Source organism: Alosa sapidissima, chromosome 18, assembly GCF_018492685.1.
Source record: "Alosa sapidissima isolate fAloSap1 chromosome 18, fAloSap1.pri, whole genome shotgun sequence".
In the NCBI taxonomy this organism is placed as follows: domain Eukaryota; kingdom Metazoa; phylum Chordata; class Actinopteri; order Clupeiformes; family Clupeidae; genus Alosa; species Alosa sapidissima.
The window spans coordinates 16,150,480-16,161,886 of NC_055974.1; the positions used below are offsets into that span (position 1 = coordinate 16,150,480).

Genomic DNA, 11,407 nt, shown 5'->3' on the forward strand with positions numbered 1-11,407 from the left:
CAATCTGATTTTAAGTATAAGTATATATACTCTTTTGAAATTTGGTCTGCATTTGGTGTTTCACTAATTCACAGATTGGGATAAATGCAGAGACCAAATTTCCCTCATGGGATCAAAAGAGTATATATACTTATACTTATATACCTATCACTTATACTTACTTATTTATCCCAATCTGTGAATTAGTGAAACACTCAGCACAGAACTCGACCGGCAACCCTCCGGTTACAAGTCTGAAGCGCTAACCAGTAGGCCACGCCCACTACTTTTGCTATCTGGGTAAGAACAAATGGCACCTCTAAGCAGGGGTGCCCATATTTAAATCAACCCAACAGCAACTCAAACCGTGAATATTAATCATTACAGTTTTTTCTGAATGCTTAAACACATTTTTTGTAACTATGGCTTTTTTTGCAAAACTCTACACACAAATGGCAAAACCACTCACTGAGTTCGCAAAACTAAAAGCACAAACACTGCTTTGCACTCAGTTTGCAATTTTGTAACACACATTTTGCACAACTGTAGGCACAATGGCTATTATTTACACTATTTTGCCAACTCTCTGGCACACTTTCTCATGTGAAAACTGTTTTAGATAATTAGTTCACTTTGCAATCAGCCTAAGCACTATAAATAAGCCACAGGTAATGTACAATGGGTACAATGGAGTGAGCAGGAAGAGTGAGAAGAGAAAAAAACAGACAAAAAAACAGTCTACATGTGGGGATATTGTCATGTCAGGCCTGGATACGGCATTCCAGAATATATTTTTCCCGGTGCCTTGGACTAAGACATTGCATGTGATGTAGACAGAATTTTGAGAGACGACCCGATGTAGACTGATTTGTTTTGTCTCAGTGAAATGCTATTTTGTGTTTTGACTTGGAAAAACACACTTGTGTTTGTTTTGATGTGTGTAAATAAACACTAATACTTGAAGTTGGGATCCCTGTATGTTTACAGAACTATGACAAAAGTATGACCTCAAACTGACATAGTCTACCTTGTGCACAGAGAAAGCAAAAGCCAGATGTGTTTTTTATTCATACCATCAGTGTGTTGTTGGCACATTGTGTGCTTACTATTGTGATGGCTTGTGTTTACTGTTAGATACGAAAACACCATTTTTACGAAGGTGTGAAGAGTTAAGCAAGGTGTGTTAGCTTTTGCAAGAGAACTACAATGTTTTGCTGATTGGGTGAGAGGTTTTGCCATTTGTGTGTAGAGTTTTGCAAAAAAAGCCATAGTTACAAAAAATGTGCTTAAGCAATCAGAAAAAACTGTAAAGCGGCCTTTCGAGTTTACTGTTTTCAAACTAGCCTAAGTGCCATTGTAAGTGTTTAGATTATGAAACAGAAATACATTTAAATGTATTTCTGTTTCATAATCTAGGAATGATCACCTCTAATCTCATGATCACCGGTGTCATTTTTCTGTGTTTGTGTTCTCTCAGGTACAGTGACACAGAGCTACAGCGAGAGAGAGAGAGAGAGAGAGAGAGAGAGAGAGAGATGTCTCAGAAGAAGATTTTCCTGGTTTTGGTGGCTGTCAGCACAGTCAGTCTGCTTCTTCACCGGGGAGGTCATCTTAACTGGTGAGTACAGTGAGTGTGTGTGTGTGTGTGTGTGTGTGTGTGTGTGTGTGTGTGTGTGAGTGTGTGTGTGTGTGTCTATGTGTTTGTCTGTGTGTGGTGTGTGTGTGTGTGTGAGTGTGTGTGTGTGTGTCTATGTGTTTGTCTGTGTGTGCGTGTGTGTGTGTGTGTGTGTGTGTGTGTGTGTGTGTGTGTGTGTGTGTGTGTGAGTGTGTGTGTGTGTGTCTATGTGTTTGTCTGTGTGTGCGTGTGTGTGTGTGTGTGTGTGTGTGTGTCTATGTGTTTGTCTGTGTGTGTGTGTGTGTGTGTGTGTGTGTGTGTGTGTGTGTGTGTGTGAGAGTGTGTGTGTGTGTGTGTGTGTGTGTGTGTCTATGTGTTTGTCTGTGTGTGGTGTGTGTGTGTGTGTGTGTGTCTATGTGTTTGTGTGTGGTGTGTGTGTGTGTGTCTATGTGTTTGTCTGTGTGTGGTGTGTGTGTGTACATGTGCGTGCGACGTGCGTGCAAGTGTGCACTGTGAAGTACTTGCATGTGTGTGAGTCTTTAAACAGTTTTCCATTGTCTCGCTGTGGTTTGCAAATGTTGCCCAGAATGATTGATTCTGTATGACCATCATTTAAATCAAACATGAGCATGATATTAATAATGATACATGATAAGATTAAACACCTCAAACTTAAAACCTTTGTTGGCCTGAAATTCCACTGAGAATTCTTGCTTGAAAAGGTGGCACTTCAAGGGGCATTGGATTGTTGCCTAAGTATTATAAAATATAAAATATAAAAAGGGAAAGTTTGGCAGTGTAGAAGGGAAACATTATCAACAACAAGCCTCTCCTTTTCAACAAGAACCTCTCAGAATTCATATGTGTGTGTCAAAGTCAAAGTCAAAGTCAAAGTCTGCTTTATTGTCAATTTCTTCACATGTCAAGACATACAAAGAGATCGAAATTACGTTTTCCACTATCCCACGGTGGAGACAAGACATATTTTACCAATAAGGTCCACAGACAAACATAACATTCAAGTAAACAATATAAAAAGTAAATAAGAAGGCACATACAATGAAGAAATAAGAGCAGCAAAATTTGGGTTGAAATTGTGCAATTGTGCATACAGTAGACAGTCAATATAATAGTGCAAAAGTCAGGCCAATAAATGGCTGAGGTAGTTCTGTTTGACCTAAATATGCAAGTGGCATAGTAGTGCAAGTTATGTAAGAGCAGCAGAAGTGTGTTCAGAAGTGTTTTCAGGACAACAGGACAACAACAACCAGTTGCAAAGTGTGCAAGTGTACAAGTGGAGTAGTGCAAGGCAGCCATTGTGGGTCCAAAAGTCCAGGATGTTATATGGCTGAGGGGGGAGAGAGTTCAGCAGTTGGTGAGTCTGGTGGTGCGGGAGCGCAGGCTTCTGTACCTCTTCCCAGAGGGCAGTGGATCAAACAAATTGTGAGCGGGGTGACTGGCATCACTCACAATTGTGGTCGCCTTGCGGGTGAGGTGGGAGGTGTAAATGTCCTTCAGGGAGCGGAGTGAAGCACCAATAATCCTTCCAGCTGTGTTCACTATGCGCTGCAGGGCTTTCCTGTTGTATTCAGTGCAGCTTCCGCCCCACACAGCGATACAGCTGGAGAGGATGCTCTCAATGGTGCCTCGGTAGAATGTGGTCATGATGGCTGGTGGAGCACTTGCTCGCCTGAGTTTCCGCAGGAAGTACAGGCGGCGCTGAGCTTTCTTCGCCAGTGATGCAGTGTTGGTGGTCCAGGAGAGGTCTTCACTGATGTGCACCCCCAGGAATTTGGTGCTGCTCACTCTCTCCACCACAGCACCGTCGATGGTCAGTGGCAGGTGTTGGGTGTGACCTCTACGGAAGTCAACAACAATCTCCTTGGTCTTGCTGACGTTCAGCAGGAGGTTGTTGTCCCTGCACCACGTGGTCAGAAGGTCGACCTCCATCCTGTATTGAGTCTCGTCGCCCTTGGTGATGAGACCCACCAGAGTTGTGTCGTCAGCAAATTTCACTATGTGGTTGTTGCTGTAGGTTGCAGTGCAGTCATGCGTCAGCAGGGTGAAGAGCAGCGGACTGAGCACGCAGCCTTGGGGGGCTCCCGTGCTTAGTGTGATGCTGCTTGAGATATTGTTGCCAACATGTACTACTTGAGGCCTCTGATAGGAAGTCCAGTAGCCAGTTGCAGAGGTAGGTACTGAGTCCCAGTTTGTCAAGTTTGCAGATGAGTTGTTGTGGTATTATGGTGTTGAATGCAGAACTCAAGTCTATAAGCAGCAATCTCACATATGAGTCTCTTTTTTCCAGGTGGGTGAGGGCTGGGTGGAGGGCAGAGCAGATTGCATCCTCTGTGGACCGTTTGGCTCGGTATGCAAACTGGAAGGGGTCCAGGGTGGGGGGGAGAATGGATTTGATGTGTGACATGACAAGCCGCTCAAAGCACTTCATGATGATGGGTGTCAGTGCCACGGGGCGGTAGTCATTGAAGCAGGATGGAGCAGTTTTCTTCGGCACAGGTATGATGGTGGCAGCTTTGAAACATGATGGGACGATGGCTTGCTTCAGGGAAGTGTTAAAGATGTCTGTGAAGACATCCTTAAGCTCCTCAGTGCAGTCCTTCAGCGCACGACCTGGGATGTTGTCTGGGCCTGCTGCTTTACGGGTGTTGATAGCAGCAAGTGTCCTCTTCACACTGTCAGCAGAGAGGCACAGGGGCTGCTCGAGTGGAGGGGGAGGGGTCTTCTGTGGGCAGGTGCTGTTTTGTGCTTCAAAGCGAGCAAAGAAGCGGTTCAGATTGTTGAGCAGAGGGATGTTGCTCTCACAGCTCTGTGGCGCGGGCTTGTAGTTTGTGAGGGCCTGAATGCCCTGCCATAGGCTTTGTGCGTTCCTGCTGTCTTTGAAGTGGGTGGTTATCTTGTGAGTGTATTCCTTTTTTGCTTCCTTGATGCCACGGGACAGGTTGGCTCTCGCTGTTCTCATGCCAGCTTCATCCCCAGCTCTGTAGGCTTTGTCTCTGGCCCTCAGCAGCCTGAGGACATCCCCTGTCAGCCATGGCTTCCAGTTAGCCCGAGTGATGATGTCTTTTGTGTGGGTCACATCATCAATGCACTTGGTGATGTAAGAGGTTACAGTGTCTGTATACTCCTCTATGTCTGTCTGGTTGTTGTAAGTGGCTGCCTGCTTAAACATTTCCCAGTCTGTTGTGTCAAAGCAGTCTTGAAGAGCATCAGAGGCTCCCTCAGGCACTTTTACCTGCTTGCGACCCAGTTTGTTTGCTTTCACTCTTTGTCTGTATCCGGGAATTAGCTTAACAGTGATATGGTCAGTCCAATGTGGGGGAGTGGGGTGGCTTTGTATGCTCCTTTGTGTGTAGTGTAGACCAGGTCCAGGATGTTGTCTCCTGTTGTTGGAAAATCAACATGCTGGAAGAACAGGTTTATGATCTGCATGGTTAAAATCTCCAGCGTGTGTGTGTGTGTGTGTGATGGGGGAGTTGTGTGTGTTCATTCATCATATTTGGATGCTGTCTTGTTTTAATCACTATTAGTCATTCAAAATAAATCAAATGTGTGTGTGTGTGTTTGTGTTTTTAGGACCATGTCGGCCTTCAGTTTGGGATGCTCCTCGTTTCCCTTGAGCTCGTGGCGTCTCACCAATGCCGGCGGCGGTTTCGGCCTCACAATGACAGCGCCTGGTAAGCCCAAGCACACCAGCGTGGCCTTCCTGAAGACGCACAAGACGGCCAGCAGCACGGTGCAGAACATCCTGTTCCGCTTCGCCGAGCGGCACAACCTGACCGTGGCGCTGCCCGTGCCCTCCTGCGGCCACCAGTTCTGCTACCCGCACATGTTCAGCGGCCGCTTCGTCCACCCGAACACGGTCCCGCCGGACATACTGACCAGCCACACACGGCTCAACGTAGGTGAGATGCGGCGGCTCATGCCCAACGGCACGCGCTACGTGACCATCCTCCGCGAGCCGGCGGCCATGTTCGAGTCGCTCTTCAGCTACTACAACCAGCATTGCCAGAGCTTCCATCGTGTGCCCAACGGCTCGCTCGAGGAGTTCCTCCGCCATCCGACGCTCTACTACCGTGCCGAGGAAAAGGACTCCATGTACGCGCGCAACACGGTCGCCTTCGACCTTGGCGGCGACAAGGACCACCAGCCGGCGGGCGACGGCAAGTATGTTCAGGGGTTTGTCACGCGCATCGAGTCGGTCTTCTCGCTGGTGATGATCGCCGAGCACTTTGACGAGTCGCTGGTGCTTCTGCGCCGGCTGCTCAACTGGGAGCCCGAGGACGTGCTGTACCTGAAGCTCAACATGCGCACGGAGGAGTCGCGCCTGACGCTGCACGGGCCGGTGCCGGCCCAGATTCGGGCGTGGAACTGGCTGGACAGCGCACTCTACGACCACTTCAACGCCACGCTGTGGCGTCAGCTGGAGCAGATGGGCCGGCCGTGCGTGGAGCGCGAGCTGCGGCTGATGCGCCGCGCGCAGGAGTCCCTGGTGCGCGAGTGCTTCGGCGAGGACACGCCGCCGCTGCGCTCCAGCATGCAGATACGCAACAAGGACCTGCGGCCATGGCAGCCCAGCAGCAAAGTGGCCATCGTCGGCTACGACCTGCCGGTTAACGGCTCCGGGGCCGTCGCCACCACGGGCCAGGGGGGGGGAGGAGGTGGTGGAGGAGGAGGAGGAGGGCGCAAAGGGGAGTTAGGGGGAGGAGTCATAGCAAAAGACATGTGCGTGAAGATGGTCATGCCAGAGGTGCAGTACTCACGGCTGTTGCTAAGGTCACAGATGATACGATACCGGCGCACTCACCCACACCCGCACTGACCCCCAGCCGCCCCCTCCCCACACACACACCCCGTGAGAAATTTACAAACACATAAATATAAACAAGTATAGAAAAGCACAGACCTCTGGTGAAGGCCTCCGAGGGACAGGCAGACCTCTCCTGGGATCACTCCGACATGGACCGGAAATCACTCTCTAAGATCAAGCCCCCGATTTGAACTCTCAGTTATTCCTCCTTCAAGGGACAAGTGAAACAATTACCCAGAATTCCCTGCCTTCACCTCAAGAGGAAGCTGCTTCAAATACCTTGATTCCCCTAAAGATACTAAAACATGGAAAGATTCGCCCCCCCCCCCCCCCAGACAGTGACAGGGCAGAAAGTGTGTGAACACTTTCATCCCATCATCCATCTACACCAGAGATAGACAGCCGGCCCTTGTGCCAGCCAGTCTAGGACCACCATTCAGGCAATATAAAATGCAATGATTCCAAGCAATGTTTATTTTGAAGAGAAGGAGGGACGCCAGTGCAGCTCAGATGTCTTCTTAATTTTCAATTTAATTAGTACAAGGTGCAAAACATACGACTAACGTTTCGATGTAGTCACATCTTCATCAGAGTACTCAAGTACTACATCGAAACGTTAGTCGTATGTTTTGCACCTTGTACTAAATAAATTGAAAATTAAGAAGACATCTGAGCTGCACCAGCGTCCCTCCTTCTCTCTGAAATATCTGTCCTGGCCTGGTTGCACCGGTTTGTTTGACAGAAGCGCGGAGAACCCTCCTTTGTCTAATGTTTATTTTGAGTCACACTGGAATATGTCTTTGTGTGTGTGTGTGTGTGTGTCCGTCCAGGACAGTGAATGTGTATGTGACAGAAAGAAAGAAATATGTAATTTGTTTACTAAAAAAAGTGGCTTTACAAATAAGAGAGAGCTTTGTGTAGTGTGTGTGTGTGTTCTAAAGCACTAGTGAAAGTAACTAAGAGTACTGTGCCAGTAAGAAATTACTGGTACAGTAGCTGTGGGAGAGCTGCGGTTCGTCTCGTCTCACCGAAGCCCTACTCGTGTGTCAGCCGCACCTGAATATTTCATCAGTCAATCTCCTGGGTCTCGGTCGCGCGCGCGCGCGCACACACACATACACACAGACACACACACACACACACAAACAAACAAATATACGCACAAGCACATACATACACACAGACACACATGCTTACACTGGTAATTCTTCAGTCTACACTACAGTCCACTTTGTCCCTATGGACCAGGTTAAAGTCTTTTAACTGTGATCTCAAGCCTAAGATGTAGTTATTATTTGTAATTATTTATCCTAAAAGGTTTGTGTACGTATGTGTATTTATTTTTGAGCAGCTTGACATCGTACACAGTGTGTGTGTGTGTGTGTGTGACCTTGAGTTCCAAGAGTGGGACTTAGGTTGCTCTCTCCCCAATCGGAAGCCTCCTACACTGTTGACATGGCAACATAAGAAAAGGTGCCATGCTCCTGGAGGATCCAGACCCTTTAGCATTTGAATATTTATTTCCCCCTCAGGCAGTTCTCACACCATCTCGATTATCCCTGCCTCTGTAGTCAACGGCTACGGTGTCGGTTTTAAACGTTCGTTCTTTGAACAATTATATCTGGTTTTGCGAAAGATGGTGGACAGACATTCATGCAGGACAATCAAGGGGGACATAGCTTCACTTAGCCTCACAAGGACACAGAAAACACTGTTAATCAATAATGATTTGATCATATATATTTACCAAGAATTCGGTTAGACTGTCAAAATGTCATGTATATGTTGCAACTTCAAATGTGACGTATTTTATTTTTAAAGAAGAAGAATGGTTGAAGGGGGAAGAATATAGTTTGCATTTTGCACTTAGAGCAATACTGTACATGGAGGGCGTGCTGTGTTTATTCCTTCACTCTTACTATCTCTCAGAAGCGGATATCCTGGACACCATACCAAATAAACTCCACACAGTACTTAGTATAGGTGTACATACATACGGCATTCCACAGCATACTACATGAAACACATAGGCCTATAGGTAAAAGTTTTAAAGGGACATTCCATCATTTGGGGAATTACACTCATTTTCCACCTCCTGAGTTAAACAATTGATTTTTACCTTTCTCCAGTTCATCCAGCTGTTTTCTGAGTCTGGCGATACCATTTTAGCTCCAGCCTAGCATAGATCATTGAATCTGATTAGACCATTAGCTTCTCGCCTGCTAGCATTTCCGATAATTTTTCTGTTTAAAACGTGTCTCCTCTCAAGTTAGAAAGTGTAATAAGACCAACAGAAGATTGGTAAAAGATTCAATGATCTATGCTAGGCTGGAGCTAAAACTGATATCGCCAGACTCCGAGAACGGCTGAATGAAATGGAGAAAGGTAAAAATTAATTGTTTAACTCAAGGGGAGGTGGAAAATGAGTGTAATTCCCCAAATGGTTGAATATCCCTTTAAGGACACACGAAACACATACTGTACTGTACTTACCAAGGCTACTTGCTGGTGAAGGAACTCTGCTTTTTGAAGTTGGTGAAGGGAAAAGAAAATGAATTTGCTGCTTTAATATTGTTGTTTTCATGAGTAAGAGAAGGACCTCAAGGACTGAGCTCTGAATGGTGACCATCTGCGCTCATCTTCTGTGACTGGACCTAGAATTTTAACAGCAGCACCTGTCCGTGGACTGGTGAATTCCTTCCACCAAGTGATTGACAAAATGATGAGCCTTAGGCCTGTATGAAGTTGTCGTTTTTTTTTTTTTATTATTATTATTATTATTATTATTATTGTATAAAAGGGAAAATGGCATGCCTGGTTGGAATCAAAAGTGCTCTTTAAATGTACATATTTATATATGGTACAGATGTGCTTTTCTGATTAGTTTGGGATTTGCTTCTTTGTATTTTTTTGTTTTGTTTTGTTTTGTTTTAAGGAACACACAGACTTGTTATCTTAGGTGTTTTAAGAAGAACCAATAAGTACATTCTTGAAATAGCGGTACAGTTTTTTTTTTGTTTTTCATCTCATTATTCAATTTGGTTACTTTGGGCTGTTTGTTTTCTTTTTCTTTTCTGGACATTCTTGATAGGAGTTATTTAAATAAAACAATCTCGGAATGTTGCCATGGATGATGATGTCTATTGTCTTTCATGAGAATGAACACAGCAGCTCTGTTTTTTCTTATAGAAGGAAAGAAGGAGACAGAAAGGACAGAGAGAGAGAGAGAGAACGATGGTGGGTGCGAGTTTGACATTATATTTTGACGACAGTGCATGCACACTGTGGCCAGAGCGAAGTCAGACGCACAAAGAGGGCAGAGTCAGGCCGAAGTTAATTAATAAAAGATAGATAGATAGATAGATAGATAGATAGATAGATCCGAAATTAACACTCGTTGCATGTGATCTTGCCCATTTCAGTGTCCCTACCTTGACATACATAGATTCCCGCTACCTAAATCGCAGCCAAACTCGGGCCCGAAGCGTGTCTGAGAGTGAACAAAGGATCCTGTCTCTTGTACATGATCAGTGTGTCTCTCACTGTGATTTGTTGTGTATTTTCCTAATCTGCTCTTTTCTCTCGGCCCTCTTCCTTTGGTTTAATTTTTATACAGAACCACACATATATACACATACTATGGGTTTACACACACTGTACATGGAATTAAACGTCAGTTCAAACGCACATACCTGTAGACACCCTGAGATAAACTTGTGTACTGTGAATTGTTGACACATATGCACTGACATGGATACACACAGACATACTGTACACTTGCAATTTTACATACGCACACACACTCTGTGACTCAAGCAGTGACTCATAGCTCAGCAGTCCACTCAAATCCTGGCTGACCCATTCACCCCACACCTAACCTTAAACCCCGCCGCAAGTCTTTCATAAGCAGATCGACTCGAGAGGCGTATTTTCATTTTTTTTCCCCTAAAGGCAGCGGAATGGCCTGCTGCAGTTTTGGAGTGCTTCCCGGACAGGGATTAAAGAACCATGCCTGCTCCGCTGACTTGCTGAATTTCAATGGAGATTTGTAAGTTTAGTCCGTGGATGAGCTTTGCCTTTGCCATACTCAAAAAAAAAAAGAAAAGAAGAGGCTACTTTTTTTTTTCTGTCCAGTGGTGATGGTGAGGTGTCCTTCATGGCTGTGCTGCTTCCTGTCGGAATGCTTAGGGACACACAATGTTTCCCAGTACTGTATGGGTTACACTTTTGTTTTTGTTTTGTTTTTTGGGGGGGGGGGCTTTATTTTGATTTATTATGATGGGATAGTGAGGAGAAGACTGACAGGAAGCAAGCGAGAGAGAGAAATAGGGTGGGGTTAGGAAATGGCCGAGGTCGGACATGAACACGGGTCACCGTGGGCACTTAAATCCAAATGGTACGGGCGCTGTAGCCAGTTGAGCCACAACACCCCAAGAGAGTTGTACTCTTGATTGGTTGACATTTAACTCTTGCTCCTGATTTGTTGAAAACACAACACTACTATAAAATCAAGTTGCTGGACCAGAGACATACCACAGACATGTAGTGCTGTAGGTCTCTCTCAGGAACAGAATTTGGAACAGAACCAAGCAGTAAGCCGAATGAGAAGAGTCCAGTCTTTGAGCAACAATACACACCTTCCTCAAAATAGATCCCTATCATCCATGCCTCTGAGACTACCATCAAATTAATAACCTAATTGAGTGTCTTTGGGGTTGAATTGCTTTGCTTTTGAAAAGCGCAGTGCTCTCTGCTCAAGGCAAGAAGAAGACAAATCTTGTGAGAAATGTGATTGCGATAAACAGCCAGCCCTTGTTATTCTAATCAGTCATGTCTGCCGCAGTGAGGTGCAGTAGATTGATGCTTAGTCTCTGATCTGTCCATTCCTCCCACTGTGATCTGTCTGCAAGACAAGACCCTGCTGACTCAAATACTGTGATGGATGTGTGTGTGTGTGTGTGCTGACTGTTCCTCAGACAGATCTG

The 11,407-nt window shown here is 45.7% G+C and overlaps 1 protein-coding gene across 1 annotated transcript in view; it reads left to right on the plus strand.

Moving 5' to 3' along the window:
* The window catches only part of gal3st3 (galactose-3-O-sulfotransferase 3), a 22,196-nt gene extending 15,048 nt beyond the window's left edge, over positions 1-7,148 (plus strand). Inside the window, exons 2-4 of the mRNA XM_042069373.1 lie at positions 1,457-1,597; positions 5,189-6,231; positions 6,304-7,148. Coding sequence (XP_041925307.1) covers positions 1,457-1,597; positions 5,189-6,231; positions 6,304-6,434 — 1,315 coding nt within the window. The 3' untranslated portion in view covers positions 6,435-7,148. The remainder of the gene's footprint in view (positions 1-1,456; positions 1,598-5,188; positions 6,232-6,303) is intronic.
* Positions 7,149-11,407: the final 4,259 nt, after the last annotated feature.